Source organism: Squalius cephalus, assembly GCF_949319135.1.
Source record: "Squalius cephalus genome assembly, chromosome: 15".
NCBI classification, from domain to species: domain Eukaryota; kingdom Metazoa; phylum Chordata; class Actinopteri; order Cypriniformes; family Leuciscidae; genus Squalius; species Squalius cephalus.
Window position 1 is genome coordinate 17,135,039 of NC_137136.1, and position 27,183 is coordinate 17,162,221.

Here is a 27,183-nt window from a genome sequence, read left to right on the forward strand (position 1 = left end):
GGATAGTAGAGCAGAAGGAGAGATTGTGTGTGTGTGTGTGTGTGTGTGTGTGTGTGTGTGTGTGTGTGTGTTTGGAGGTGGGAGATAATAATGCTTTTGAACAGCCAAGATGGTCTGTGTTCTTGGCTGCTGACTATCTGATAGCAACAGCTTGAGTTTGACATGAAGCTCTGTAGTAAAAAATACGAGTGCATTATTTATCAGAGCACCTGTATGCTGAGGTCACCTTGCTAAGAAACTGTCCATCCTCTTAATGATGAAGTGAAGATTGGAATGAAATGGGTGGAGAGGAAAATAATCAAGTTGATGAAACTGAAGTTAAAGTCAGAATTGTTTAGTTCTGTGTTTATTTTGAGTGATGTTTTTTAAGTACTTTTTGTTGTTTAATGTGCGAGGCCAGAAATGTCCAAGTGTGTGGACATCATCTCTGTGCCATCAATTATTTCCTTAGCTTTTTTTTAACAATAAAAATAACTGTACAAATGTACTTTAATGCAGGTCTGTTGTGATGTCTGCTGTGCTGGAGGCTGTGGTTGTCAGCGCTCATCTCTCCATGAATAAATCATGAGAATTACTGCTTCATTACAAATTGTTTTACTGTTTATGGTGTTTTTTGTGTTGGTGGTGTTCTTTTGAGTTATACGTCGTTTTGTGATGTTGGCGTAGACCACATCTCTGTCCTTAAATATGTGTTTGAATGTCACCTTGATTGTGCTTTGTGTACATTATTGCTCTGCAGAGTTTTCATCTCTCAAAATATTATCTGCGTGACAAATATGTTGCCAATAATTTAACTTCTGGTGTGAGAGAGTAGTTCACTCAAAAAGCGTGACCAGAGATATCTGCGTTATGTAGAGTGAATACACTACTTTTCAGTATTAATGCATAAACAAGTGACAGTAAAGACACTTATAATGTTACAAAAGATTTCTATTTCAAATAAATGCTGTCCTTTTGAACTTTCTATTCATTAAAAAAATCCTGAAATCAAATCAAAGTTTCCACAAAAATATTATCCAGAACAACTGTTTTCAACATTGATAGATAGGAGCTACTTCCATTTGGGTATTACAATATGGCCGCCAAACTAAGCCATGTCAGGGCTTCAGACTAACATCTGAGAGCAGTAGCACTGTTGTCACTTAGTTCTACAGATGGTGGCGTGAGCACCTGATTTGGTAGCGCTGGGGTGATTTTTAGTCATAAAGTTAATTTAATCATGAAATTACTATTGTTTTGCATTAATAAGTGCAGTTACTAATAATATTACATGTTTGTTTATTGGAAATTTGACTGTAAAGAACTGAGCTTGAATTGAGATGCAGATAAAATTAACTTTTCTTTACAAGAGTAACATGAAAAAAAAAAAAAGATTATAGGAAAATTGAAATATTCTTCTCTTTTTAAATGTGCCATTGTTCTATAGTATCATACGGAACTGAACTGACCGACAGCTTCAGTGATTATAAAAGGAGTGCACTTTACTTGCTTTCTGTGCAATTCAGTCCAAATTTGAAGAGAAGTTTTTGTTTTTCATGAGACCTTTTGACTTCCTACCCTTTTCATATATTAGCAAGTGGAAATGGCTACGTCAATAAGTGCTCCTCTGCTGCCATCTACTGATATAGTGATAATGTCATGTCTTTTTTTTTTTAAGTGTTTGTTTGCATCGAAGTGTTAGTTATCCTACATCTTTAAATTTTTTGTTTTACAAATCATCACATAAAATTGGATAATGTTTCGAGTTTTGAAGTGCTGGAAAAAGTGTAAAGCACTTGAAAAGTGCTTGAATTTCACACTCAAATGGTTGAATGAACCCAGAGATGAATAATGTAAAAAACAAAACAAACATTTGACTATTTCTGCCACAATACCATGGTTACAGTTAGCATTGCTATATTAATTCCATAGAGAATGTTTTGTGGATTGAAAAGCCTTCCATAGGCTAACTTGTTTGTTTATGGCACAACATTTCTCCTGGTTTCCATGAGTGCTAGGTGGGTGAAGTTAAGGTGTCTTAGGATATGTGAACATGAGGAAAGGCACTACCTACACAATTCAAATAAAGCATTGCAGCAGGAGTATGAGAGCAAGAGCATCCTTCACAAATTCTACCAAATTCTGCCACAAAGGATTTGCAGCTTGGCCAAAAGAAGCACTTCATTACACGGCAAAATGTCTTGACTTGAGACAAATCATAAATAGGCTTCCACTTCCGAATTGGTGTACAGTTATCGGCATGCGAGTATCTGTTCTCGAGCTCGCATTGCGCTGTCTGTTATTGTTCCGAGCTGATAAATTGCAGCACGGCTCAAACGAGTAGCGCAGTTTCGTTCTGTTTTCGCTTCTTATATGCAGCAGAAATGGCAGCTCTTATCAGTTGGCCAATGTGGTTGTGGCACCAGTGACCTCTAACAATATTTAGTTGCACCAGCAGGAAAAATGCAACCATTTGGTTGCAATCTGGAGCCCTTTATGTGTATATGAACTACAAACACAGTGACCCTGTAGCACTATCAAATAATTACTATCTAATTGAACATCCTGACATGGCAACACAGTTTAACCATTGGCTCTTGGGTATGGAACTAATTGTTTGTCTAACCAAAAGCATAAGGAAGAGTAAACCTGTTTGCAAACAGTCATTATTTTCATGTTTTCATTTGGTGCCACAGAAATGACACCTTTGAGGAAGGCAGCTTCCTATCTCTATGGTTTCTCTCTTGATCTGTAATCTACATAGACATCTGTCTCTCTCTCCCTCCGCCTCGCTCTTACACATCCAGTTCACACAAACACACACGATCTCATCTATTTTCATTACCAAATATGTTTCACCTGAATGCACACTGAGAGACTGATTAAAACTCTCACGTTTGAGCTTTTTAAAACAATGATTCAGGCATAACAGTTTTCATAAACATCTTATCACCCAGACACCCGCTCTCTGTCTCTCTCTTTCTCATATATACACACACCGTCTTTGCCCATGGGCAGTACAGAACCATGGTAATTGAACTGACATACCTACAGTGTATTAATAAAAGTTTAATGTGGCTGGTGTGAATGAGAGAAGAGCTGGAGACATAAAGAAGACGAGAGAGAGAGAGAGAGAGAGAGAGAGAAAGAGAGAGAGAAAGAGAGAGAGAGAGAGAGTGAGAGAGAGTGAGAGAGGCAAGTTAGAAATGGGAGCAGCAGAGCAAATCAAAGCAAAATTAAATGGATTTGCATATTTCAATGAACGCCGTAGGTAGGCCTTTTAATTATTTCATTTTCCCTCAGCTCTCATTTCCTCACGTTTTCCTTTCAGTCATCAGTTGGCTTGGACTGTTAAATATATGTACTTTAGCTCCAGACTTATTTTTCTGACTGTTTCAGTGTCCCGCAGTTTTGCTAATTATGCATTTGCTGTTGTACTTCCTGTCCCACTGTCCCCAGCATCACTTGCGTTTCTTTTCATTTTGCTTTTGGGTCTCAGCCCACCTTTGTTCAGGTAATTTGTTTTTGGAAATTTTCCTCTTTCATTGAAACCTTCCCCTGAGTCTGTTGCCCATAATTTCATTTAATTCCGTTCTCAGTCTGTGGCCATGACTGCTCACACTGTTGACAAATCAATGAAGTGATGGTTATGTTATTCAATTTTCTACAAAGAAACAGCAAGGAGTATATAAAAATAAGTTTTAAATAATGTTGCACAAACCACATTCTAATTTGCCGTTTAATAGGTTTAGATGTGCTGGACACAATGGGATTGTAATGCTGTGTGTGATTTGAGTGTGTTTTTGTTTTTGCATATTACTGGCGAATATTTTGCACCAATAATGTGCCAAATATAATATGCCAATATCTCAGGTTCCAGATTCACTAAGCAAGGAAGAAAGCTTTGGTTGAAATTGTGCAATAATACATGGTTATCATCACTAGTTCTGGGTAAAAAATATACATTTTTATTCAAGCATTCCCAATATCAATTCCTAAAATTCAAAAAAATATATAGATTTTTGATAATTTGGGATTTTTATTTTATTTATAATTTGGGTAATTTTGTTTTAGTAGTTTTCTTTTTACGTTCCCAAAACTGATTGTTTACCTGAATTCTCACTGAGACAGTCATTTTGACTTGATTTTGAGTGTATGTGGCTGTTTAAGCGCAATAAGCCGCAAACAATAACTCAAATTAGGTACTCGCGAACAGTTTGAGAGGCAGTTTTTTGAGTGAGAGGTGTGCGTCAGCTAGTGGTCGGAGAGATCAATGTATCGATACTGCAGAAAATGAGTACTGGTTCAGATATTTCAGTATCGGAAAATGTATATTTATGACAATTTACTGCGACTTAGTTTCAGGGAGTGAAAGTGTAGGCCTACTTGTACAGAATACACAAAACTCACTCAACTGCATAGTTTGAGCTGTATTGTTTTGTTTTTAAATGTATATTTTTTATAATATATTGCGTTAGAATGTTCCAGTACACCACTTTTCATCAGCAGTGAGCGACCTGCTGAATCTTAAGTGGCAGGGGGGTGGGGGGAATCATATTTTAACTACAGCAGTGAATGTATGTTTGCAGTCTGTATTGAGTCTGGTTCAATAAAAAGACTAAGGTATGTACCAAAATAATGGCAAGAAACATCAAGATGTCTTTGCAGGCTGCATGTAAAACAATAAAACAAACATTCAACCAGTATTATCTAACGACGAAGCAAATGACTCTTATGAACTGGTTCTTATACAGCAGGGGTGCCCAACTATGCTCCTGCCGATCGACTGTCCTGCACTTCATCTCCAACCCTAATCAAACACACCTGCCTTTAATTTTCAAGTGATCCTGAAGACGCTAATTGGTTGCTTCAGGTGTGTTTGATTAGGGTTGGAGATAAACTGTGCAGGACAGTCGATCGGCAGGACCAGGGTTGGGCACCCCTGTTATACAGCATAGTTCATTGGTTAGATATGTTAGTGGTTTACATCAGCCTGAAACACTATGGACAGTATAACTGAAATAAACCCAACTGATTTAGAATCATATCCAGGCAAATTGAATTGAATCAGAAAATCTGTATCGATACCCAGTTGTACTATAGTTATTTCTAGTGTAAACATATCTAAGAGAGACAAAAGGTCTATTAAAAATAGCTCAGTGACAATCACACTTTTTCTTTAATTCAATACAGTGTTTACAGAAGCCTTATTCTTACAGTGCTGTCTGTATTTCTGTATCTCTGAGAATGGAGAGATATTCTGTGCATCTGTCATACGTCTCTGACAGTTAGCTTGCATTAAGTAAAACGGTATTCAGTGTCTCTGACAGTGACGACATATTCAGCCATTTCATAATCTCATTGAAGATTAATGCCATTGAAGCCCAGTGGCACTGCAACCTGTATCATGGTTTGGTTTTATTCTGTCAGTGTTCCAAGGCCATTTATATTTTGTGTTTGTAATTTGATTTGCTTTGATTTGTATTGGGTCAGAGGATATGTTACTGATGTGCTTTTGACATTATATATGGGTTTCAGAACCCAAAAGAAGAAATTAGATTTAAGACACAGCTCTACCAGAACATTTCACCACATTTAGATTCACATCATATTTATTCTGGACGGTGTACATCTAAATAGTTGTTCTATTTTTATATTGGCTATTCAGTCTGGTTTTGTCTGCATGAATTTGACTATGGGTAATATCACAAAATAAACAAGATGACCACAGTCCAGATGCAAAACTGGAGTTTTGATTTATCCTGAAGCGATTTATTTATTTATTTTCCTACTTATTTATTTTCTTTTGTTCATTTTTTGATTTCCAGTGGCTTATTTTTTATGTATTGATTCATTTATTTATTTAAAAATACTGTGAAAAGGGTTTTTGAAGGTGCCTGTCCATAACATATGACCCTTTTACTGAACGGATCTCTCATTTTAGATTCATAGTGCACATTCACAATAGCAATAAGATCCCTCTCCATTATTTTTCTTCGTAATTTAATTGGAATTGGAATTTAATTATGCAAGTTGAATAATGAACTCATTTTAATCACTCTAATACTCTCAAGTATGGATAGGTCTAGAAGAACAACTCTTGATTAATTTTGATTACAGTTACTTCCCATGATTCCTCATCCCACTCCTCTGTCTCGTTTTAACACGATCATGTGCTCCGTCTCTCGCTATTCTCTTCCAGACACCTCCGTCATCTCCATCCTCACCGCATAAATGTCAAATTAAACAGCTTCTTTTTCGCATTGCACTCTCTTTCTCACTCTGTTGCCCTCTCTCCTACTTTTCCCAGCATGCTGGCTTGTGTAAAAGGTTGTTATGTGAGTTAGGTGTTAATTGGTTGCTGAAGTCCATTAATATTCTCCTTGCGACTTTGCTCGTCAAGAGCCAAGCGGGGAAAACTGATGAGTGTGTGATTTTCCTCTAGAGAGAGTGCGCGAGGAAGAGAATGAGAGAGTGATGGAGAGTGAGGAAGAAAGAGCAAGGTTCAAAGCCCTGCTGTAAGGTCACTGGCACAGAAGGGGGAAAAAAGGAGAGTTATTTAGAAAGAAAGAGACAGAGCGACAGCCTAAGAAGTCGAAGAGAGAAAGAGAGTGAGATAGAGAGAGAAACACTGTGTTGATAAAGAGCCACTAAAGGGCACTATTCAGAGAGGAACAGAAAAGGAAGATTATGTTATCATATGGAAAAAAAAATAGTTCCTTTGTGGGCTGATAGATAACTGGCAGAATGGGGACGAGACGAGAAGGGATGAGGAAAACAGAGATGATCACGTTCCCGCTCTCCTGTTTCTTTTGATAAACAACATACAGCACTGCTCAATAGACTCTGATCCCGGTGAGAAACAGCACATGACGACGCTCTTAGAACCTGCAAGAACACGATTCCTGTGGACCAACTTTATTCGAGTGTGTTTGTATCTCTGCACGTGTGTGTACTTGCCATTGTTTGGTAAGTTACTAGGTGAAAGGAGCAATGCTAACTTGACTGTTCTTTGAAAGGAGCAATGCTAACTTGACCGTTCTTTGAAAGGAGCAATGCTAACTTGACCGTTCTTTGAATAGACAAATGTTATAAACCAAATCAAGTCTCTTAGACTTTGATTTGGCTTTGATGTGACAACTAATATCAAATATCAACTGAATATGTATCAAAATGATCAAAATTCAATTAGTTTTAGTATTGGTGTGGATACCGTGTTTTGATGTCGCAAAGCAGAGTAGCTTATATTTACAGTACATTTAGTCATTTAGCAGATGTTTTTATCTGAACAAACTTACAAATGAGCAACATCACAAGCAATTTATCATATTAATAATGTCGCTTTTCCAGTAACAAGCTGCTGGGGAATAAGTAGCGGCGTAGCGTGTCAGAACAGCTATATCATATTTGTCACACTGAATCGCACATGCAGCTTTACAGCCTAGTGAGCTGAGGCAATGATCAAATGATAATCAATCCGATTCGTTTTATTGAATCATTTGGGCGGTTCATGCAAATGAATTGGTTGGAACAGAAATGAGTCACTGATTTGTGTCTCTGTGCAGCACTTTGCACGTTGTATATGTTTGTATTTATTTATTATTTATTACCGTTTTTAAAGAAATTAATATTAACCAAGGATGCATTCAATTGATCAAAAGTTACAGTAAAGATTTTTACAGTATCCACAAAAATATTAAGCAGCACAACTGCTTTCAACATTGATAATAATAAGAAATGTTTCTTGAGCACCAAATCAGCATATTAGAATGATTTCTGAAGGATCATGTGACACTGAAGACTAAAAAATATCAAATACGTTCAAATAGAAAACGGTTGTTTCAAATGGTAATATTTCACAGTATTAAAAGCAGCCGTAGTGAGCGTAAGAGATTTCCTTCAAAAACATTCAAATATCTCAGACTCCAAACTTTTAAATGGTAAAATATTTATTTATTTTAAAGTGCTATTCATGACGATGTGCATCAAGCATCAAGTTGGATTTGATATTATGGTCAGAACGTACATTAGTAATACAATTTCTATAAAAATATTCACACGCACACACACACATGATATTATTTGCAAGAAAATGTATTTTATTTCTGAAAAAATAATAGTAGCTCTGCAAGCACATCAGATTTTTTTCAGTAAAAGCTTTAGCTTCATTATAATGGATACGATTTGGAACGTTTGGTTCAGAATGGGTGTTATAGTGTTGTTGCCCTTAGTGGAGCATTTTAGCTGTTCAGTGCTGTAAACAGCCTGTGTGGAGGGTGACTGGGGTTAGTTAGTCTCTAAGTGCCTTAATAGCGTTCCACAAACTGAGACTTTTGGCAGGACTTGGATTTCTGTTTCGCCTGTGTTTTCGTTGCGAGTCGACTGTGTGCGTGTGCCTCCGGGTTTGCGCGTGTGTTTGTATAAAGGGTGATAATTGTGCTCATAGGTTTAGAGTCCGTGTGAGGTTTTAATGAGAAGAGCTCACAGGAAGCTGTCTGATTGAGTAATGGCTGCCGGCTTGGCATAAAAGCCTGGCACTGACAAACAACAAGACTCAGAAGGAAAGAGAGAACGAAAGAGGGCCAAGAAAGTCTTCCATACACACACACACACACACTCAGGGCCATGCACACTCACTTCACTCTCTCTCGCTCTTACTCTACGCCCTCCTTCTCCTCCAAGAGACTTGAATTCACCACCCCCCCCCACCCACACGCATTATTACATAGCCTGAAGGACAAAACGCAAATTTAATCGGTGATAAGCAGAACATAGGATCAGCGCATCAAAAATATCCTGCACCTTTTCTGCTGATGCACCAGGATTCTTGCACCCACGGACTCCCACCTTCCCACCTGCAGCCTAAGGCTTTCCTGGACTGAACCGTTTGTGCTGGATTAAGTTTTAAGTGCTTTAATGTCTACGGTATCACAAGCAGTCAGAGTGTGTATGAATCATGCGTGAGTTTTAAACATTACCCTCATGCAACTGTTAACTCGTGTCCCATAAGTGCTTTGGCAACATTTGGTCTGCTGTGGTGCCAATGGATAAAAAAATGATTGGGATGCAAATGAGGATAGAGGAACAGGAAGATGTCTTGCGCTGCCATACAACTGTAATGAATACACACACGGCCGCATCAGCAGCAATAGAGCGTAATAATAAGGGTGAGAAGATGAAATTAAATGACATCTTTGCTTCAGCAAAAGTGACTTTTTTATACAGATGGACTTGACTGTGCAGAGATGTAGTAGTCATCCAGAAAAGTAGTAAACTAGTTAGCGTTTTCCAGGGGTGTGCAGCGAAAACATGTTTTATATCAAGTTAAAAATGCCTTTAGATTTCAAACTGTTTAGGGAGATGGATGGATGGATGGATGGATGGATGGATGGATAGGTAGATAGGTAGGTGGATATGTAGGTGGATGGTGGATCGGAGGGTGGATGGATTGATGATCGATTGGTCAGTAGGTGGGAAGGTTGATGGATGGTGCTCTTGCCCAACGAAAGACAACATTTAATAAAGTTTTTACTCCAAACTCACTTTATAACGGCAGTTGAGCATCTTTCTGTGAGATGATGTGGCTTCTTACACAGAAATAAGGCACACGTCATATTATTTCATAGTATTCTGTACAGTAGGAAAGGCTATGTCAATTAGCATTGAAGTATAAATATACTTTATTATCATGAAAATTACTAGAGATGGCTTAAAAAACTCGGATAAACCAAATATTGTCGTAGTCGTGTGTTTATTAATCATGTTTAATCAATTAAAGCGTTTCAATCTTCTGTTTATTTAGGAACAGCGAATAAACTGGAATGACGTGCATTAAGGCCCGGATATACTCACGGCGAAGTTCTTCTTCATTCTTCGTTTTTGTATAAAACGAAGTTCGAAATAACAGTGATATACTGTTATCGAACATCTCACCTACCTATTATGTAATCACCACGGACCAATGGTAGTAAAAAGGTGTTTACCAGCCGATGCAAACTTTTCCGGAAAGTTCGCTTTGACAAGCTGTTGCGAACTCCCAAAACGAACTTCGTTTTGGCCTGATTTTGTTCGAAATGACGTCACATCGATTTCGCTTGAAGTATATTGGGGCCTTTATAGTACTGCTGCGGGGCATATTTGGAGTTTCTGCACGAGAGCGCCCTCTGGCCTTCAGATGGAGCAGCATTTACTTCTGTTCACAGAGCCGTGCTGCACTGACAAGCTCTGCATAAAATAATCACAGCCTTTGCCAAATCGCGTGTGGTTTAGTTTAGTTTAGGTTGATGAACGGAGGCATGGGTAGGTTGGTAGGTAAGTAGATGAATGGATGTGTGGGAGGATAGGTGGATAGTTGGATGGTGGGTGGATGGATGGATAGGCGGATTGATTGATAGATAGGCTGATAGCTGGATGGATATATTTTTTTTATTTTGTGGACCAAGGTGGAATAACTAAGAATGCAGAACCTGAGTTGAATTTCTTTGAATGAATCTACTAATTGACTAGTCTGTACACATTATTCACACAATCTTACTTTCCTCTCCCACAGTCCCCTGTGCACACACTGGATACTGTTCATACATGAATACACACAGACTCACGCATTTATGCGCACATTGCGTAGTATAATACAGAATGTACAGCACATTACAAAATAAGCCTCATTCATTTAGAATGGCCCCTCGTGACCTGGTGAACACTCTCTGTGTGCCAGACAGATAAAGACTGATCAGAAAGAAGCTGATGACCCAGAGAGCTTAGCAAGAAAAAACAAACTGTAGAAGAAAGACTGAAAGACAGTGAAGCTCACTGACTGACTGCCTGACTGTTTTGCTTTCTGAATGAGTTCTATTGTGGACTCATACCCTCCCCTGCCCTTTACCAAAATAACGATATGTGGGATATGCATCTGCCAGTACGCACACACTCAAGTATAAAAGGGTCCTCCCAAATTTTGTCTTTGCAGTTTCAAGAGAGGTTATACAAACATCAAGCAGATAACTCAATGAGTTTTGGACTACAAGTAGAAGATGTGAAAGCAAAGAAACTAAGTTTGAAGGAATTAAAGGACCATCCACAAAAGGACAGATCAAGAAAGGAGAGGAGAGATGGATTAACTTTGACCCGTAGGAAGTAGGAAAGTTGCGTGACGACTTTTGGGGAAAATCGAATGGAATCAGGCAGTTACCTGAGGCTCAGATCTGGAGTTGTGCTCCCACACAGAGAATATCAGCCTTGCCAATCACTGTGTGTGTGTTAGTGAGGATCCTGGCTGTGCTCAGTATCACGGTGTTCTTGGAACACTAGTATGAACTGCTGTTCTTGGCTTTAAGACACCTGTGCAGAGGCACATGGTGTGATAACGCGTAGCTCTTTGTTAAGGATCAAGCTGGACTTCTGAACTTCTGCTTTTCAGTGTTATAGAGCAGAACCTTTTAATATTTCGGTCTCAACTTCAATTCCATGTTGGATTGGTTATAGAGTTGCTTATAGAACACACAACACATCGTTTGGCGCCTACAACCGTTGCTGAGCATAGCCCTTTCTTAAGTTGCGTAAATGTGGTTGTTTCATTTCTTGCAGTTTAAATACTCCGTGAGAATCTGGTGAAAACAGTTGGCAGACTAGATAGCGCATTGATTTATGATTGTTTCAACGAACCAGACTGTGTTTGCCGTATCACAGTGTCTTTCTGGCACGAGGTGCGTAAAATGACGAGGTGAATTTCAGCAGGCTCTGCCTCATCACGAATGAGAAAAACAAACTTAGGTGTGAGGAGAAAAACAAGATTAGCAAAAGCTTTTGTGGGATTCAAATCTGTGATGTGGTTAGCCGGATACCGTTTCAGATATAAACACAACAGCCTTCTGCATAACAAGTATGATATCTAAAAATGAATTCTCAATAAGTGTTTTGTAACATTTAAGCTTGAGTGCTAATAAGTGGCTTGACGGTAAAGTTAAGTGTGGAAATTGCCACACGATACGAGTTTCTTTTTATTCTTGAACGTGGAGATCAGATTGTTTTAATTAGCCGCCTTCGGTTGGTTATTAGCGGATGCGATATTAGTTGCTTGAGGATTAAAACGCAGCCGCTGAAGTGATTCCGTTAACACTGCACTTAAGGAGCACTGGTGTTTAGTGTAGTAATTTCGCTGCGGTTTCAGCTGTCTGCTGTGTAGCGTGTGCTGAATTGTGCAGTCATCAGCCACAGAGGACTCATTGATCAGCTACCGAGTCTCAATACACAATGACACCAGGCCAGCGATCTCTCCTCCTCTCCTCCGCTCCATCCCTCCTGCTGCGGTCACTCGTCCTGCTCTCCCTCTGCCGTGAGTCGTCACATTTCTTGCTTTACTTCTCCATCGGTCTCGTTTCTCTCTGTAATTTCTCAGCACACCTTGAAATGAATCTTTCTCCTTCTGTCTGTAACCTTATGAAACTCGAAGCTATACTTTCATTTCTCTTCATCTTTCTCATCTCTGTGTCGGCCTCTCCCTCTCTCTTTATTTTCGACAGTCCCCATCTCCTCAGACACTTCTCTCTGTCCTTCTCTCTCACTACGCCTTAGAGGAAGATAATTTATGAGAGGGAGGGAAGAGATGTGCATGTGAAGAGAAAAGAGGATATGGGGAGAAGAGAATGGAGGAAGAGACAGCTGGCAGATTTATGATTGAAGGATCAGAGAGGAGTGTGGACCAAAGGCAAAAAGATAGAAAATAGTGGTGTCATGCATCTTTTCCCTTCTCTTTTTTAAATGGGCACTAGTGGAAGTCTTGACTCACTTGATGCCCCAGGCGAGAAAATACATTAAACAAGTTTTTTTTTTTTTTTTTACAAATTACCAGTTGAATATGTAAATGCTAGATACAATAGATTGTTTAGCATGCATAGCATTTCAAATCCCGACCTTACAAGCTCTTGAAATAAAGCGTGCAAAATTGCAGCAGGACTTGACAGCTAGTGATCAACTTGCATTTACATTGTATGGGAAAGATTTGACATTTCGATAATGACAAAAACTTTTCGATAATGAAAGTTTTTGTTCCAGCAGAAAAAAAGGCATATGAGTTTGGAGCGACGTGAGGGTGGGTAGATGATGATAGAATTTGCTGTACTTGATTTGAATTTAAACTGCTGCAAAGTTTTAGTCAAACACTTTGCTTCTTAATTATCAATTAACCAAATAATGTTTTTGAAAGTTTAATTGTAAACATGTTAATTTGTCCTGTTTTTACATTTAGATTATCCTTAGCATCATCTAATGCTCACTAAAACACCAATAATTTAATAACACTATTACATGTAATCTTTATCCAATCTCAATATTGTTATGAAGTCAAATTTGCTTGCATTTATAACAATTTATTTATTTATTTATTTTAGACAAAATAGTATATAGTTTTAAAATTGGCCATTTATTGTTAATCTTCCATAACATTAATCATTATATTCTTATGGTAATTATCATCTTTTTGATGTCACAATTTTCAATTTCGTTGGCATGTGAACTCCTTTATACAGAAAGTCAGATGTTCTTGAATTGACCAGATTTAGACTAAAGCCCTATTTGGACAGTAGATGTTTCTGATGGGGACATCTGTTCAAATAAATTTTCCATGGCTCCTCAGTGATAAAACACATGCATTTGGATGACAATTTATTCACCATGAAGGAGTGAGTTCTCATGTGTTCAGTCACAGTTTAATAATTGGAAAAATAATTTCCTATTTATTTATTTGTTATTTATTTAAATGTCCCATTTAGTAATAGGAAAATTGATGCACTATATGGATTAAATTGTTTTCTTGCATTTTATCTGGAAAATGTTGGATATCATTTTAAGAAATGTGGAAATTAGAAAAAAATACTTTAATGCTACCTCTTTATGTAAGGCAAACATTTGACTACTTGATCGACTAGTAAAATTATTATTCGTGCAAGCCCTCACTTATATAAATATAACTTGTGTAACAAATTAGATGAAGGTCGGCAGAGAGGAAGGCGGAACATGAAGTAAAGAAGAGTAGTGGCATGTGGAAAACTCGAGCAGAGAACAGACGGTCTTGTAGAAAGATACGAAGAGAGGAGAGTGGTAAAACAAGAGCCTGAATTTAGAGGGAATTGTTAATAGAACCATTAAAATGAGCAGAACACTGGGGAGGAAGGAAACTGCAGTGTAACAAGGGGGGAGAACAGGATGAAACGACCAAGAATACAGGCTCTGTAGGGACACAGAAAGGCAAGAATGAAAGAAGGAGATATGACACTGGATTTATGGAGGATAACCTCAAATTCACTCTGGGACTTTTGCAGTTAAAGAGAACACGCATTCAAGAGAAACCTCAAGGAAAGCTGAGATTGGCCATTTTATGGTGTAATTGCTGTTTTTCCCTGAGTATTTGCTCAGCAAGGTCATTGTTGTTCCATTTCTCGGTGACTCACTACCTCAGGTTGAGATGACAGTCTGTCTATACTTCAGACTTCCTTCTGTGTTTTCCTCTGCCTTTTAATAACATCACATCTGGGGCGCTGGGCCTCATTGTCAGCAGGAGCAAAAGTCTACAGTCCATGCTGAAAGTCTAATTCAAACATGAAATAAAGATGTAAAATTAATCAAGGAAAACATATTTTAGCACTGCTTGCTGGAAGTACATGATCATTAGGTTTAACACAAACTTGTGGAGTTCATGCAGCCCGAGTTCATGCTGTCATTGAAGCAAAAGTGGGTCATAACAATACTAAGTCATTCTGAAAGTCATTAAATTAATTTTTCAGTTCAACATTTCACTCAAACCGTTATGCTGTTAATATAATTTGTAGTGGAGAAAAAAGTATTAAATTAGAAAAATGCTAAATAGAAGCAATTTCAGTGGTCTCAGGCATTTTAATCCTGCTGTATATTCATAATCTCAGCAACAAAAAGCCATTCTTTGCAACTGTGTGTGTGAGAGAGAGAGAGAGAGAGAGAGAGAGAGAGAGAGAGAGAGAGAGAGAGAGAGAGAATGGGTCTTTAGCCTTGGCAGAATATGCTGTTATGTAATTCTCGCCAATAAAGCATTTTTTTTTCTTTTGCAGTTGAATGTGAGATGCTGCTGGGGATGTGAGCCAGCATGACAGGATGAGTGTGTGTATGTGAGGAATTGTGAAGGTCTGGATTTCTGCGCTGACTGTAGGCTAACTCTCCCAGGCTAGCCTGGTGTAATTGCCCTGTAAATTTCCCGTAAACCCCCATTGTTATGCCCGACTGTAAATGTCTCTGCAGCGCCTCGAAACAGAATGTCAGGAACACGCGGGGGTCTCCACACTGCTCTGAAAACGCAGAAATGTCCACACGCACATAAAGAAACCGAGGATATCTGGGACAGAATAAATGGATGGTTTGAGGGAGAAAGAGAGGGATGAAATGGAGTGAGGAAAGAGTGATATGTCTGAAATATGGTGATGGAACAGAGGAGTGTAAAACATGAAGGTCAAAAGAAAGAGAGTGCAGCGGTTACGGCTCGAGGAAGAGATAAGGGTGGACATGAGCGAGATATCACTGATGGAACAGGGAATGAAAGAATAAACATCATATACAGACAATGAAATTTTGAATGGAAGAAAATGTCTGGAGCTTGAGGACACTTTAAAAGTTAATAATTAATTAAAATAACCAAAGATTTTCTTGTTTTCCCAAAAATGAAAATGATGTCATTATTACTCACCCTCATGTTGTTTCAAACCATTATGACTTGCTGTGCAACAGTAGAAGACATTTTGAAGAATGTTGGGGTCCAAGCAACATTAGACCCCATTGACTTGTATTGTATGGACCAAAAAAAAAAAAAACAGTTCTGTTGATCAGTTGGTTAGCTCTTTACTCTTTGTGACGTGCATTTCTCATAGAAGACATGATGAAGCACTTCATATTGAACAGATTAAAGAAAATGAAGGAAACAATTGTACAATATAGTTAATAGTAAAATGTGCATATTTACTCTGATTCTCTTCACTGTATGTACATGTATAATAGAATAAAATTACACAACCCGGTCTCTTTTTGTTAAATGTCAGTTTTAATGATCAATAATAGCCATTATAAAAGAACAAGTAGCCTAAAAGGTATAAGAGGCTGTGCAATAAGAAATAAAGCAAACGATTCAATCAAACACATAAGTCAGCTCTCTATTAGGCTACAACGTTAAAGTTAAATAGCCTGAACATATAAAGTTATGAAACTTCACTTTGCCCTCGGCCAAAACGATTTGCCAGGGAACAAAGATTAATGAGACCAAAGATCTCTGTTAGATATACACATGAACAAATTATATCTCATGTTTTACCAATAGACTATAGACATCAGAGCCAACGGTCAGAAGGACTAGCCGAGGGAAGGTTGTTCCAGGCGGGGTACATGAGCACTGAGCACCCGGTGATCGCCTGGATCTCACAACTCCGAAAACGTCAGATCAAATTGTCTAATAGGCGCTATCTCAAGTCCGCACAAGTCACCTCTCGATGCATCCTCGATAAAAGGGGCGGATCAAGACCACATCTGGGGATTTGAACTGTTCTTAGCTAGATGTGAACTTTGCATTGGAACAGTTCTTGGCCAGTGACTGATGATGTTTCACATGTCCACAGAACACAAGTACTGACAAGAACACATACTGAGAAACGGCCAGTAACTTTTTACTAATGTTGTCATTTTGGGCTTATTTTGACACCTAGTGGTGTGGATGAAGCGGATTAGATTTCACAAGTAAAAGTGTCCAGTAACAGAGGTTGCAGGACTAAATTGAGTATTATTCAGCTGGTCATGTGATCTCAAAATGGCGGCCCTCAGGTAAACCTACTCCATATAAATAAAACGACAACTAAAATGTCTGAAGTATTTTTCTCTGTCTGTGTAGTTCTTTGTGTAAAACTATTTAATGAGGGAAAATTACTGTGTGAACTTTCGATCTAATTAGCCAATTATTACAATGATGGCAGATTTTTAGTCACAGCAGTTTGACATTTCCAGTTCAGTCAAGACGTTTACTTAAAATAATTAGGTATAATATTTTAGTAAATGCATTCAAGAAAGCCATTTGCATGTCCTTCATTATTTTTTAAGTTCAACGAACTGCTCATTTTGTACAGTTCCGCTTTAGAATAAGGATACAGACAAGAGAGAGAATATAGAAAAGCAAGAACATGGATGTAATTAGACGAGTGGAACAAAGAGACAAGAGATGGATGTTCAGTCCATTTTCTCCTCTGTTCGCTTTTTGCGTGTCCTTTTCACTCCCGCCTTCCCTTTTTTCCCCCGCTCCTTCTCTCTCTCGCCCGCCTGGACAAAGCTGGATGATTATACTGCGAGCCTGAGCTGCAGAACAAATCACATTTCTGAAGGGGAGAGATGGAAATAAACAGGCCTCTTGCTGGAGAGATAGCACAGAGAGAGTGAGAGAAACACGAAAGAGATGATGAGGAATTCATGGTGGGAAGATAAAGAGGAGGAAAGTTAAGGAAATGTAAAGTAGGGGAGAGACGCAGAGGAAAAGTTAGGGAAGGTAACGAAAAAAAACCCCAGAGGAAACAAGTGACGGATGAAGCAAGTTACAGAGGAAAAGGGAGCATAGTGTGAGGGTTATGGGGCTGAAGACAAGAAAAGCGAGGGGAAAATGAAGGAAAGAGACGGGTTTGATGTTAAAGAGAAGGTGGGGGAGCCTGTGTAGGTGTGAAAGCGAAAGGGAATGAGATTAGTGAGGAAAAGCAGGCGGTATGAGAGGGAATTATGAGTTTTAGAGAGGAGCAGAAAGCGACGAAAAGAAAAGAACAGAGAAAAGAAGGGCAGGGGATAGAAATATGCCGGATTGGAGAAGAGACAAGGTGCTGAGGGAAACGGAACTGCATGGGGAAGACCAGGAATAAGCGAGTGACAGATTGAGATAAAAAAAGAAGAGAGAGGATTTGCAAGGGATTATATATTATTTATGGTGCAAACGTTTTTTTAACCGCATATGATTGGCAGAGAGAGAGATTCTTCCGAGAGATAGTTTTAATTTTAGACCACGAAGTGAAAGAAAGAGATTTACTGTATAAAGATAGAAGCATAGAATCTCAGTCCGTCAGCTTTTCCACCAAAGCTGCTTGCTTACAGATTACCTGAAGCATCACAGTCACAGTTTGGGTGACTTCTGGGTTCTGGCTTCATGTTGTACAGAATTATGCCTGAAAAAATAAAACGCAGTGATGAGTGACTCATGAGTTACGAAGATATCAGGTGCTCCCAGAGCGAGACTGAAAGACTGAAGCGTAATTGGATTAAAGGACAGAATCAAAGGACGTCTTAACATCTCGACAGTGCTAGTATTGTTCAACTTTGACGTGGATCTCTCAGGACGTCCTCATCCTCTGCCTGGTTGTCTGCTAATTCAGTAATAAATGTGTTATGTATGACTACTGTGTGTGTGTGAGGCTGGTGGCTCCACTGTATGCTGTAATTCAGCTAGCTAGTTAATCTCGAGCAGGGTAGTAGCTTATACGCCAGCTCTGTATCTGGCCTTCTACCAAGTCACTAAATTCAACTCACCTCCATAATTTACTGCTGCTTTCTTAGTAGGAGAAGATGGGGAAAGATGGCCTGCCTTAAAGGGACAATTCATCCAAAAATGATTTTACATAAAATGAGATCATTTTACTCAACTTCAACTAACCTGTATGACTACACAAAAACACAAAAATGATATTTTGAAGAATTGCTGTTTTTGACCCAACTGACTTTCATTGAAGAGACAAAATATTTCAGACTTCAGAATATCTTCTTTTGTGTTCTCCAGAAGAAAGCAAGTCATACAGGTTTGGGTAAAATTACCCCCTAATTATTGTAAACTTATTGAACCCCCAAGGATTGTAACCTAATTTCAAATAATGGTACAAATTTAATGAATTAATGTGTTCCCATATTCTCAGTTAACAAATAGATAAAATAACATATTTAAAGTCCCCCTGTGGTGAAAATCAAGCTTTTATTGTTGTTTAAATTATGTCTATGTGGTGTTTTTAATATGTTTTAAGACAAATCATGTGCAAATTCGTAAGTCAACACCATTGATGAGTATTTTCTCCTTTAAACTGCAGTGAACCAAAGACGGTTTAAAGTCGCTGGTGTTTCTGACGTCAAAAAAACTAACTTGTAACCTATCACGTCAACGTGTGATCATCAACAAGTGGATCTCTGAGCTGGTGTGAGTGAGTGGAGGTGTGGCTAATTTGCATATTCATAGAACTGTGTATACTAAATGAGGCAATGGTGTACATTCAAGCTATTGAATAGCATGAATATTTTTTAGGAAAAAACGTTTAAATATGTCATTTTGGTGATCAAAGATGAGTTTTAATGGATAAAATTGTTGACTACAGGGGGACTTTAACCTAAAACTTTTCAGAATTTTTTTAATAAATCTTAAATTTTTTAATAATAATCAATACTAAAAAAGTCATGTAAAGGTGGAGTTTATAATATTTATATTTCAGATTTATATTATATATTATTAATATTGCAACTCATTTATTTAATAAATTATTTATTTGCTCATCCTACCTTTTTCCTTGAGGACAACAATTTCTGCAGTTTGTGTGCATTGATACGTCGCCCTCATCTGGCCAAATCATGAAGTTCTCCTCCACATCCCACAACCCCACTCCACCCCCAACCTCCTTTATTTGTTTGCTTCTCACAGCATCAGTACGCCTGCCTGCAATTGATCACTTCACTTTCACACTTAATCCAATTGTGAGCATGTTGTGTATTTTATTATGGTTTGATTCTAATGGGGTCAAGATGAATCCATCTGTAGTTTCTTGTTGTTTTTCGCCTGGCTCATAAACTTGCGTGCCCACAATGCAGATAAGACCGTAAACAACTCCCACGCAAGTTGTAATGCTCAAGCTTGTGTAATGGACTCGACCGCCCCTCCGCAATGTTCCTGGCAGCTGCGAATGTGTCCAAAATCCGCAGCTGTCTTTCTCCTGCCCTGTGCCTCCCTCTCCATCTCGCTTGATGTCTTTCCACCTCCATCAGCGAGTTGGCGAGTTTCTCGAATGCCGTATTGGCCTCACGGCACGCTGCCCTCCCTCCGTGCCATTTGTTTCTCCGTTTGCGTCCCTTCATTTCGGTCATTTACATGAAGAGGAGACAGCTGGCGTGCGTCAGAGTGCATTTAACGGCTGCTCAATTAGCCGTGTTTTGTTTGACTTCTCAATCAAACACATTTAGATACTTTTGTTGGGAATTTGGCCACACTTGTTTGAGTTCTGTTAGGTTTGAATTAGGTTTTTAATTGCCTCCTATGCATTCAGAGACCTTCTCTTGATGTATAGTGCTGTTGGAACAATTAGGAGCCATTAAAACAATGGCGGCCAAGTCTGCGGACGCCCGAATGCTGAGTAATAACAGTCATTAGAATAATAATTGGGATAGCAATGGCAGTGCCGATTGTCGTGATATGAATCACAATATTGATGCAGAAGACAGAAATAATAATGGCTACAATTACAATGGCAATTGTGCAAAATTTCAGGACGTCCTCAGTCACTGTCTCTCATTTTCTTCTCTGTTCTTGCCTCTTGATTTCGCCTCAATACCTCACCTGTCAATGTTTTATTAACCCGCTCTCCCTCCACGCTGAATTCAAGACAAGGGTACTCTGAGATGGATAGAGCCCGGCAGAATTAAATTTAAATGAAGCCAGATGAGCAGGGCAACGGGTGACGGAGGATGCCGTCTCACACCTTTCTCCTTTATTTCCCTTCTGAACTTTGTCTTTTGTCTCTTTTCGCTCTCATCGAGCACGCCACATATCCTAATCCTAATTGCTTCTCTCTGAGACGTCCTCTATAACCACGAGGTCCTGATGAAATGTTTGAAAGCAATCTTAACATTATTGTGTGGGAGAGCTTTGAGCACTTTTGACCTTGAGGGGGAAAAAAATCGTCACTATAGTTAGTTTTTACCAATGGTACAACATTACAGAATAACACTTTTTTGAAAGTCATGAACTAATATTTTCACACTTTTACATAATTTGGCAAAATTGCAGCTTGATTGTAAATTGGGCCTATGCATAATAAATGTATTGTTCACACTGAGAATAGTGACAAGCTTGAGATAAAACATAAGTACACTAACATTTCTAGTGGTAAAATTGTTGGTTATGGTGGAAATTATCTTAAGGGACAGTTGAAAGAGAGTTGCATTCTTTTTTTAAATTAACACTTGAATGTGGGTAAGAGAAAAACACGTTTTTGTCAAAGACCACGTCTGGATCGGATTCAGAATGATGATCAAAACATAGATGGAGGAGATTGAGTCCATCAACACCCCCAAAGCTTCACAGTCCTATACCTCAACCTCCTTCTTCACGTCTTTAGAAAAGTAGCTTGATAAAATAAATGGAAAAACAAATGAGAAATTCATTGGAAAAAAGTATCCAAGGCAGTTTTAATGTGACATTTATATAAATAAATATAGAAAAATGTTAGTTTGAATAAAAATCAATCCCTGGAACAGAAGCGTCTATAGTTAATGAAACGCCCTTCACCTTCTCCACATTATAATTATTTTTTTATGGTGTGAAATGACTCATCTGCACAATACTCGAGTAACTGTTGGTTCTAAGCTCAAGTTATATACAGACTTCTTGTCATACGGCAAGTCTGTAACATGTCAGTCTGAGCATGTCAGACATCCTGTCCTAGCTAGGTGAGTGGAGAGATGGAGGAGACAGGTCTCAGCGAATCAGCCGATGTCATCATATGGAGTCTGTTCTGGGGATGAACGTGGTGTCAGGGTTGCGAATCATTACAGATCACCAGAGACAGGCTCTCTATGAAGAACACTGCTAATGATGTGCTGTGGTGGGTTCCAGCAACATGCTCACACAGCCCAGCGGTGATGACCTCATGTTCAACCTACCCTACTCCATACTGCTAAAATAAACATCAACAATACACGAGCGCCACCCAGAACATGCACCAGACATTACCTTCAACTAAGATGTGTTCGTTTTAGCAGCGAAAGTGCCATTAGTTGTTCTGTGTTGCTTGCGTCTGACTGAACCGAGTTCATTCTCTGAAAAGAGCCGTCATTACCGACGCTTTCACAAGCTGGATGTTAGATCGAGCAGATGGAAGAGAGAAGTGTGTCAGCTCGCAGTAATGGATAAAGATAACGATGCTATTGGTCTTACCAGCACTTAATTAGGACCCCTTTCTTTCTTTTTCTCCCTCTCGCTGTCTCTGACTATCTGTCAGTCTCTCATTATTTTCTTTTTTCACTCGTCTGTCTCTCCTCTTCTGCATAGTTCACACTTCTAAGCACAAAGGTAGTTACGTGAGAGAGTTGTTAATTGGTCACTGAGGTATTTCTTTCTTCAAAATTGCTCCATGTGCCATCTTGTCTCCTTCTGTCCATCAGAAATACCTTTTATAAATGATTAATTTCACCAAATGAGAGTTCTGCATTAAGTCTGTTACCTCTCTGTCTTTCAGCGCGGGGTCAGGCCGTGCAGGCTGAGAACGTGACCGTGCTGGAGGGGGGGACGGCACATATCTCTTGCCGTCTTCAGAACTACGACGGCTCGATCGTGGTCATCCAGAACCCACGCAGACAAACGCTCTTCTTCAATGGAACACGAGGTGAGCGCAGCTAAAACTTCATCGGCCATCGCTAGCAGATCTTTTTAAATCCCCATGAAAATAACATCTCTTAAAGTGTTCGAACAAAAGTGTTTTGGCATAATTATTTGAATATGCCTGCTCCCATTACTTTATGTTAGCTAGAAGATTATGCTGAGATACTCAGGACCAATTAGTGGGATATTGTTTATTTTGAGAGAATAAACAACAAAGAAACAAATTTTAAATTTTAAAAGTCTAAAATTTGACTTTATTCTCACAATTGTGACTTCATTTCTCACAATGTGGCTTTATATTTCATGATTGCAAATGTATTCTCGTAATTGTCACTACTTCTCAAACTTTGACTGTTTTAACTTTGATTTAAATGTTTTTATATAACAAGGAAACAAATATGTGATTATATTTTACAATGTGACTGTGAATTTTTCCTCATAATTGCGACTTTATATCTCACAATTTTAACCTTTTTTCTAGAAATTGTGACTTAATATCTTATAGTGGGACTCACAGTGGGACATTATTTTATATCAAAGTTTTATTGCATAAAAATAACTTTTACTATTGCATTATATACAGTAATGCTTTCTCAAATTGCAAATGCAAATCTCACAATTAGATTTTTTTCACCTAGAAATTGTAATTGTAATTTCTCATATGCATTTTTTTCCCCTTTTTATGAACAATATCATAATTGCTTTTTTCAAACTTTGAGGCAGAAATGGTTTTCAATAATAACATGAATAAACTTGATTGCATTATATCATGCAAAACAGATGATTAGTTAATCATATAGTTATCAATATGGGATCTTTGATTTATATGTATTATATATTTGTATGTATTATATTTAAAATACACATCCACATTGCTGGTCTGTTAAACCTCATGTAAAGTTTGTCATTGATTTTATTCAAGTTTTTTTATCATGTACCAAAATGAACTTATTGAGCACTCCTTCTCTGACACTGACTTCATCAGACACATTCCTTTTCAATTAATGGTTCTCTTTTAGTGCTGGTAAGTGGTAAATATGTTAAACACAACCTTGGAGTTCGTGCTAGCAGTGGAGCAGTCTCTTTTCATGCTAGTTAGCTTTTATCATCTTTGGAATATATTTATACTGGCGCCATCAGTCTTTCTGAAATCCTTTTTAACTGATTACACCTTATTTCAATTTCTTTTTAAGGTCCTTTTATGTAATAACCTTTGTTTTTTCCATCACAGCCATCACTATCACTCAAATTTGAAATCTCTTTAAGTGATGACTTTCTGTCACCCTCGTTTTGCATGATATGTAATGTGTTTTTATCCTTGCCTTTGTAACCCTTGCCTCAGAGAAGGACTCAGAAAGCATACGTAATTCTGTGAGAAAAGAGAATGGAGAGAAAGAATGAAATTGGTAGAAACAGAAAGGACCACAAAAGCTAAAAGCTGAATTAGTATCTGTGATCTCTGCCTTTATAAGTGCACATAATTGGGCCATTTTGTTGGAGCTAAATCACACCTCTTCTGAACCATTCACACTACTCTTTTTTTAGACTCACTTTTTACTAACATTCTTTATGCTTTTAATATCGGTGGATTCTACAGTGTGATCATGACAGCTCCAAGCTGCCCTTACTGCTTGAGTGCCCTGGTCTAAATGTACAGAGAAACGCAAATAAAAACTCCGCTTGCTAACTAATGAATCCCGATAACAGTCTTTTAGCGGGCAACAGAGCGTAAATATCCCTCAGCGGTCATGAATACAATAACCTATCAGCATGCGCCCTTTCCATGAGATTCTTTCATATTGGCCAGATCTGTGAGGTATGTAAATGAAGCGTGACTAAAGGTGACAGCGGCCTGGACAATGCATTGACATTTCCCTGCCATTTAGCCTGAGCAAAGGCATTTATCTCCTTTAGTGAGGCTCTTTTACTCCCGTTGTGTGAAACACGGATCGAGTGAGTAGGTACACATGTCACAAAAGAGCACCCACTCACTTATTTAGTTTATCACTCATTCATTCACTATCTCTCTCATTCGTTCAATGTATCACTTTTTCATTTGCTCCGTATATAACTCACTCGAGGCTACAGAACTTTTGTTCTCAATTTGAGTCAACGATAGTTTGCCGAAAGTGTGCACCAGTTTGCAGATTGAGCAGTCAGGGTTGAAAGATTTCACAGAAAATAATTAGTGCATGATGGGCTCAGACTACAATTTTTTTTTTTTTTTTAGCTTTTTACCATGTCTGTTCAGATTTTAAAATTCGTGTAGTGTATTCCAGCCCTCATTTGCTTGCTCACCTACTATTCATTAGTGATTCAATTACTTAGTGCATCACTCACTCACTCACTCCCTCCCTCGTTTGCTCACTAATTTACTTGTTCTCTCTCACATTCATTCATATTTCCCAGCAAGAAACACAGACAGATGCAGCCAGTTGTTGAAAAATGTCTAGAGCAGTAATCATCTTATGGATCCAGCGCATTGGGCTGCTATCTTTTGAGTGTGCTGATGGCAGAGTGTCACATCTCCAGAGCACAGTTGGCCACAGACAAAAAGCTTTAAATGGAAGTAGGGAGAAAAGGAGTATTTAGCACCAGTCAATACAAAATGGGTTTGTGTGTGTGTGGGTTTTTTTTTTTTTTATCCCAAAAAGGCCCATCCAGCCCCTGCAATTGGCATCATTATTTGTTATTATTATTATTATTTTCTGACAATTGATTTTTCTCTCACCTTGGTTTCAAATCATTTTCAACACCAGTTCTCGATTCCTCTGTTTTCTGCTTCCCCTCTGTATTTATGTGTTATTCTGTGTCAGCTGTTCTGTGAGAGATGCTAGTTAAAACACTCGTCTGTTGTTGTTTTCTTCCCCTTTTCATCTTCTCCTTTTTATGTTGCTCTATTCTTTTGATCTTTATTGTGTGATTCTCTATCAGAGTTGGAGAAGTTCATTTAAAAACGTAGATTGCAAACATCAAACTAATACTAATTAAAAGTAGAAAAGCTACAAGCCTTAATTTTGATAAAGTAGCTAGGAACACTAAAAGCTACTACACTAACTGCTTTGAAGCTACATAAAAGGTAATACTTCTTTATTTCACTGTCAAATTATTTACAACACTTATAAGACAAAGTGGTATTTATGTATCTTACACAATCAGGATCTGCACAACGGTTTTGCTGAAAACAAGCAATTGAATAGCAGTCAAAAAGTAATTGAAAACATAGTGATAAACAGCAGTTTTTATCCATGAAATACGGACATGTAAAATGCACACTACTGGTAATAAATTTGGGACTGGTGATTTTTTTTTTTAATGTTTTTTTAATGTTTCTTATGCTCACCAAAGCTGCATTCATTTTATGCAAAATTCAGTAAAAACAGTAATGTTGTGAAATATTATTACGATTTCAAATGTTTTCTATTACAGTATATTTAATACATTTTTAAGTGTTATTTATTCCTGTGATTCCTGTGGTGTCACATGATTCTTCAGAAATCATTCTAATATTCTCATTTGCTGCTCCAGAAACATTTAGCCTATTATTATTATTAATTTTGAAAATAGTTGTGCTGCTTAATATTTTTGTGGAAACAGTGATGAATAGAAAGTAAAAAAAAAAAAGGATTTATTTAAAATAGAAATCTTTTGTAACATTAATGTCTTAACTGTCACTGTTGGATTTCATGCATTCTTGCTTGAATAAAAGTATTCATTAAAAAAACAAAAAAACATTTGAATAATAATTTAGTAACATTAGTAGCATTTGTACTGCTTCATTTTCTCTTCACACAACTATTTTATTACTTAACTCAGTGCGAATTGCCAGCCGCAACACATTTTCCTTATGTAATAGGCTTGACTTGATATTAACCATTGTGAAAAGAAGGCATTATAAACCAGAATAAAGTAAAACCTGAAATAAGACTGCTTAAACAATGCCTAAATGCCTGTTTTGACGTCAGCAGAAAAGGAAAGTCATTTGAGAGGAGGAGAAAGTCGCTCCTTTTTGATTAAAAATTAAAAAACACATTTTCTTCTTTGCAATAACATGCATCACTGAAATGGCTCACAGAAAGATGCATTTAGAAAGTGAATAGGTTCAATTTTGAAATAATCCTGCATTTGCTTTATCCTTGCTCATCCTCTCTCTCTTCCAGCACTGAAAGACGACCGTTTTCAGATGGTTCTTTTCTCACAGCGGCTGGTGCGGATCACGTTGACTAATGTAAGTGTGTCTGATGAGGGCGGCTACTTCTGCCAGCTCTACACCGATGACACACACCACCAGGTGGCGACGCTGTCGGTGGTGGTGCCCCCGGAGGTGCCTACCGTGGAGGTGAAGACGGAGGCAGTGGAGGGTGGAGAGGTGGAACTCACATGCTTGTCCCCACGGAGCAAACCACCAGCCACCCTGCGCTGGGTTCGGGACCGGCGAGAGATCCCCGGTGAGTTCAATTTAAATGTGACAAAGTAATTTCAGATTCAATGCAGCCACATTTATATACTATACATGCACTTACAAACATGAAAAAGCATAT

The 27,183-nt window shown here is 38.2% G+C and overlaps 2 protein-coding genes across 5 annotated transcripts in view; both read left to right on the plus strand.

The window, feature by feature from the left end:
• rps19 (ribosomal protein S19) overlaps positions 1-27,183 on the plus strand; it is a 236,409-nt gene that overhangs the window by 166,350 nt on the left and 42,876 nt on the right. The window lies entirely within an intron of this gene.
• Positions 1-27,183, plus strand: part of cadm4 (cell adhesion molecule 4) — a 142,236-nt gene that overhangs the window by 86,744 nt on the left and 28,309 nt on the right. For 2 of the 4 annotated variants that reach the window (XM_079893619.1, XM_079893621.1), the window contains exons 2-3: positions 22,500-22,646; positions 26,803-27,090. In XM_079893619.1, the coding sequence (XP_079749745.1) occupies positions 22,500-22,646; positions 26,803-27,090 (435 nt within the window). Of the gene's footprint in view, positions 1-10,941; positions 12,311-22,499; positions 22,647-26,802; positions 27,091-27,183 lie in introns of those variants that run through there. The other 2 variants (XM_079893620.1, XM_079893618.1) reach the window with 2 other exon arrangements.